We start from the raw sequence: 6437 nt of genomic DNA, 5'->3' as shown, positions 1-6437 counted from the left end.
CTCATCAATCAGGACTATGTCATCTGCAAATAACAAGCACCAAGGCACCTCCCCTTTAATGTGAAGTGTCAAAGAATCCATTGCCAGGGAAAACAAAAATGGTCTAAGTGTCGATCCCTGATGCAACCCCATCTCAACCGGAAAGTAATTCGAGTCTCCTCCTGCTGTCCTAACCCGTGTCTTAGCTTCATCATACATGTCCTGAATCACCCTAATATACGTTATAGGCACTCCTCTAGCCTCCAAACGTTTCCATAGAACCTCTTTGGGGATTTTGTCATAGGCCTTCTCCAGGTCAATGAACACCATGCGCAAATCCTTCTTCACCACCCTAAACTGCTCCACCAATCTCCTCACAATGTGAATGGCCTCAGTAGTCGACCGTCCCGGCATGAAGCCAAACTGGTTCTTGGAAATGGACACACACCTCCTCAACCTCTCTTCAATCACCCTCTCCCACACTTTCATCGTATAGATTAACAACTTGATACCCCTATAGTTATTGCAGTTTTGGACATCCCCCTTGTTCTTGTACAACGTGATCATCATACTCCGCCTTCACTCTTTGGGCATCTTCTTTGTCCTAAAAATGACATTAAACAACCTAGAAAGCCATTCCAAGCCCTCCTTACCCACGCTCTTCCAGAATTCCACCGGAATCTCGTCCGGCCCTGTCGCTCTACCCCTACTCATCCTGCGCATAGCCCCTATAACCTCCCCCACGCGTATATGTCTACAGTACCCAAAATCTCGATGCCGCTCCGAGTACTCCAACTCCCCCAGCATAATGCCCCTATCTCTCTCTTCATTCAAGAGCCTATGGAAGTAAGACTGTCATCTCTGCCTAATCGGTTCCCCCTTCAATAAAATTCTTCCCTCCTCATCTTTTATGCATCTCACTTGGTCTAGATCCCGAGCCTTCTGCTCCCTCACCTTCGCTAGCCTGTACAACTTTTTCTCCCTACCTTTATCCCCAATTTTTTAGTATAGACAACGATGCGGCGGTCTTAGCTACAGTACCTGCCAACTTCGCCTCCTTTCTAGCCTTCTTATACCCCTCCCTATTAGCACTCCTCTGCCCCTCGTCTATACTCTCTACAAGCTTCAAATATGTCGCTTTCTTGGCTTTCACTTTCCTCTTAACCTCTTCGTTCCACCACCAGTCCCCTTTATGGCCACCAGAAAAACCCTTTGAGACCCCTATAACCTCTCTCGCCGCCTCTCTAATGCAATTTTGCTATCATAGACCACATAAAACTCGAATCCCCGCTACTCCTCTAGGCCCCCATAGCCGGCAACTTCTCCCCCAACTACTGGGCCTTGTCCTTAGTCAATGCACCACACCTGACCCTAGGTATACCAGACATAGCCCTCTTCTTCCTCGTCCACCTTATCTCTAAGTCTATAATCAAAAGCATATGCTGGGTTGTAAGATTCTCACTCGGGATGACCTTGCAATCCGTGCATAAACCTCTATCACATTTTCGGAGAAGTAGATAATCAATTTGGGTCTTGGCCACCGCATTTCGAAAAGTTATCAAGTGCTCCGCCTTCTTCGGGTAACATGAGTTAGCGATCACCAGCTCAAAAGCTTTAGCATACTCCAGCAGCGAAATACCTCCTCCGTTTCTATCTCCGAAATCGAAGCCACCATACATATCGTCATGTCCCCCAGGCGACCTCCCAATGTGGCCTTTAAAATCACCCCGTATAATAAGCTTCTCGGTGGACGGTATACCTCGTACCAACCCATCCAAATCTTCCCAGAAGTGTCTTTTAACCTCCTCGTCCAAATCCACCTGAGGCGCGTAAGCACTAACTACGTTCAGAGTATACCCTCCCACGACTATCTTAATCATCAGCCTGTCATTCACCCTCTTAATCTTAATCACTAGCTCCCTTAGATCCTTATCAACTAAAATGCCTACCCCATTCTTCCCTCTCACCCTCCCTGAATACCACAACTTAAAACCATCCGCCTCTCGAGCCTTGTTCCCCACCCATCTAGTCTCCTAGACACAAGCTATGTTAATCTAACTCTATAGACTTCCCCGTTAGAGTCCCTATGTTCCATGACCCCACTCTCAACCTAAAAGGTTCCTTACCCCCTGCCACCCTTACCCTCTACCCCCCGCTCCGCCCGCTCCCCCCGAGAACATGCCCTCACTCTATCATAGCTCGGTGCGGCCACTAGACTAGCACAAAGCTACAAAAGGATAGACTAAAGAGTTTGATAATGAATTATAAATGGAAAAAGAATCTAAAGAGTTTGATATTTTTTAATAGAGATGGACAGAAGTTAAATCTCTGTTTTATTTAAAAACTAGTTTAGTTTTAAATAATAATAATTTAAATAAAAAAAAGTCTAGCCTTAATACACAAACTAGTATTAGTACCCGCACAATATGCGGATAATATTATGATCCTGCTAAATTCTATAAATAAAAAAGAACAAATTATATGAATAATTATTGACATAAACTTAAATATTATAACCTCATATACTCTGTGATACAAACAAATAAAAATACAATATGATTCAAAAATAAGTACTCCTTCCCTTTCAATTTACATAAAATATTTTCTTATTAGTCTATTTCAAAAGATTGACACATTTCTGTATTTGAAAATAATTTAACTTTACATTTTTTATTTTACCTATTTTACATATAATGAGAAGTTCTTACACTCACACAAATATCATGGCTCCACAAAACTTTTAGGACCATAAGTTTCCAAAAGTCTTCTTTTTCGTTCATAAACTCCGTGCCAATTCAAATTATCTCATATATATTAAAACGGAGTGAAGTCATACTATATAGAGTAATAACTAATAAAAATATATTTAGTAATATCATAATTTAAATTATAAAAATATATTATATTATTATCTCAACATAATAACTTCTCACATCATTATCAACTTCTACAAACCTAAAATTACACAATGACAAATTAATATATACATATATGATAATTTATTAGCAACCAATATATTCTAACTTTTGGGAGTTACCAACTTATAAAATAGTTGGATCGTAATTTGCTCAATAATTTTAATGTCACCTAAATTTTAACCACAAAATTAAAATCACTTTGTTTTTAACAATTTAAATGATGCCTTTGGGATATAGTTAAGATTAATATATTATAATTAAATAAATGTAAACCTACCTTAAATATTTTTCTTCTACCATGCACATGTACTAAAATAAGATGAGTTTTGTTACATGTAATTCATAATTAAATGAATCTTACCTTATAATTTTTGTAATTTACTTTATTTTGTGTAAATAGCAATTCCAAATAGTGCAATATATTCCTCTATATGTTTACCCTATCCAAATCTATTTCATTCTAATATATATATATATATATATATATATATATATATATATATCGAGCCAATCAGTTGCTCGATCAATTGGCTTATACAATTTGAGAGAACATAAATATCAACAACGGGCTAAAAAGTCATAGTCCATACCTGAGCCATTAAAGAAGAATCTATCCTCCCTTTCTTATCTATTTTAGCGTAGCAACTGCTAGCACTAATAGAAAAAATAAAAATGTGTGTATGGCTTCCAAACAATTGAGATATAAAATAAATTATAAAATATTAGATAATTAAGTTTACCTTAAGGCAACACAATTGATATTTATTTAGCTGATGTCTGAGTCGATTCATAGTTTAAAATATTATCCCCACAGAAATGTATGTCATCGGTTCCTTTATTCTTGTGTAAATTTATGATTGATTAAATCCTTTCTAACATTGTTGGAGTTGCTTAAAAATTGATCGAATCAAACTGCATTTATGTGACCATTCTCTTTCTAAAAATTATTTTAAATGTATCGACTCCAAACTACATACATCGCACATCTTGATTCTCAAAACTGAAATGCTAATTGAGCAAGACACATAGATTTATTTTTAAATTAATTAAAAGTATCAATTTCCCCACACAATCTTTATACCCCCTCTTTCTATATTATTCCCTCTACTTTAAAATTTCATATAATTGTTTCATTTATATGGAAGTTCGCCTTTAAATTTCAATTTAAATTAACTATATAAGAATTTAAATTATATTTAAAAAAAATTAATTTGTTTCTCGGAGTTATGTCAATTACTTATTTATTCTAGTTTTATCTATTATAACGGTTTTAAATATGTGTATCTTATTTATATACTATGAATTAGCTTATTATTATTTTAAAAACTTTCGCTTCTCAAAGATCAAATAAGTTTCATCAGTATGTATACATCTACTATTGAAATTATTTAATTATATATTTATTGCATTACCCATAACTTAGAGTTGTTCATATTATTGTCCACAACTCCCATTAATAGATGAATTTAGTTTTTTTTTTCTTATAATAAAAATTATATTCACTATTTTTTTATTCTACTGCTCAAATTAATATTTAAATTTATCAATAATATTTTTGTGTATCATTTATTTTTTATCTTTATTTTATATTTTAGCTGAATGGAGTAGTAGTACTCGTAGTATGTATGAATAATAACTCCATATTTATCTTTATAATGAGTTAAGATAGGGGTGTTGTTTTTATCTTCCAGTTTAGTTTTTTTGTGTGGTCAAAACCTCATTAATTAAAATAGGTAGTTGGTTATATCATTATAAGACTATTATTCTTTCTTTCCATTCAGATTCAAAATAATCTTATTTACTATCTTTCCTTTTAAATTAAAAATATTATCTTTTAATTTTAAATTAAATTAAATATTATCCTAAATTGTCAAATAACTTTATAGTAGCGTGCCACTGCCCACTTAGCTTAGCCATAATATAAATTATTCCTTTAATATATATATATATATATATATATATATATATAGATATAGATTGATTTGAACATTAAGTTTGTCTACCTTGAAAATGGTAATTACAATAAGATTTGATTTTGTGGTTTTAAAAATATGTGGTCTATTTTTATGCTAGTTGTTAGGCTATTGATGCAAAGTGAAAGACTTGGAAACAAGATAAGAGCTTGAAAACAAGGTGATAACTATACCGAATGGCTGATAATCGGGGCCTCGAGCTTTCTTATTCGGGGCCTCGAAGTCGAGTCTGATATCCTACCGAGGGTAGTCGATGGATGACTAACAGTAATGATAAATCAATGATGGCTCTTTATGGCCTATAACAAGCAAAAAATGAAGAACAATAAATAGAACACAATGAATATAAGCAATAAATGCAAGTAATGAGATCAAGGGAATATGTTAGAGAGCAGAGAGAATGTTCTTGTATATTCAATATTGAGCATCAGGTCCCTTACAAAATGATAAGGATCCCCTTTGTATATGATGGGGAATCCAAACATAGTACAACTATATTTATTACAAAGATATGGGGTTGGTACAACCATTTAAACCCTTGATACGAGTCTGAACTACCCCACTAGGCTTTACCGGCTCTAGCTACGCACCTTGGGAACTTCCTATTTTTTGCCATAACTATCGATCTGTATTGCCCTGAGGTCAGGCATTGATAGCCCTTCGGGTGTGAATCTCAACCGTAGCCTCGAGCCTTCGACAACGTGCTTACGATGCGTCGCAATGATCGAAAATTGGATCCTCCGATTTTACCGTATACAGATAGTCCCCGCATTTCCTAGAACGAAGTGATAGGAAACGGTTTCGAACTTCTACTCCTTAGGCACTGTTACCATGATGTCAACCTATTAGAGCATTAAATGCTACAACTCAAAAGTCGCGCGAGGGTCGCCGTCAACACAACTATCGAGAAGCCCACGAACTGCTATTGGTTCGTCTTTTTCGCTGCCCATATGGCCTCTATAAATACCTCAATCGTTTAATAACTCATACTTTTACAACATCTTCAAGCTTTCAGAGCCAAGGACATCCCCTTTCCCGTTCTTCCATTCTTGATTCCTTACTTACTTTCTCAGAAAAGCCTTTCCACCACCATGGCCAGAACCTCTAAAAACAGTGCCTTGAAAAGAGGATGCTGCCTCTTCGTCTCGAACATCCAAAGGCAAACCCAAAGTGATATCCACCGTTGAACAATGTACCCTTACCGAATTCAACACGGTGAATGACTTTTCCATTGAGAGACCCTCATCTACACTGGGCCGATGCGAGCATGTGTCCCGGTATATTAGCATTGTGAAGGATGTAGACAAAGTGCAGGTGGACTGCCGATGGGAGAAGAAAGTGCTGGTTGAGATCCACAACCTTAATGAGAGCATAACGGACCATAAGGCCAGTTTTCTTCATGTATATACATACCCGTTAACTTTGGGCCCTGTCGACTCCTCGAACCCTTCTTCTCCGGCAATAGATCCGGTTATTCTCGACTTCTATCATGAATACTGGGTGACGCTTAGCCAAATTTATCCCTCTTTTTGGAGGATACTCTACATGCTCCGTTATTTCTCCAACA

The 6437-nt window shown here is 36.3% G+C and overlaps 1 protein-coding gene across 1 annotated transcript; it reads right to left on the bottom strand.

The window, feature by feature from the left end:
• Positions 1-499: 499 nt before the first annotated feature.
• Positions 500-6102, bottom strand: LOC138889798 (uncharacterized). Its single transcript, XM_070173135.1, has 5 exons — positions 5936-6102; positions 3488-3551; positions 1345-2012; positions 1016-1223; positions 500-583 (listed from the first exon to the last, which is right to left on the bottom strand). The coding sequence occupies exons 1-5, from the start codon at positions 6100-6102 to the stop codon at positions 500-502; spliced, it is 1191 nt and encodes a 396-aa protein (XP_070029236.1).
• Between the last annotated feature and the right edge of the window lie 335 nt (positions 6103-6437).

This window comes from Nicotiana sylvestris, chromosome 4 (assembly GCF_000393655.2).
Source record: "Nicotiana sylvestris chromosome 4, ASM39365v2, whole genome shotgun sequence".
NCBI lineage: Eukaryota > Viridiplantae > Streptophyta > Magnoliopsida > Solanales > Solanaceae > Nicotiana > Nicotiana sylvestris.
The sequence above is the reverse complement of the archived record's forward strand: the minus strand, read 5'-3'. Positions and strand labels throughout refer to the sequence as shown.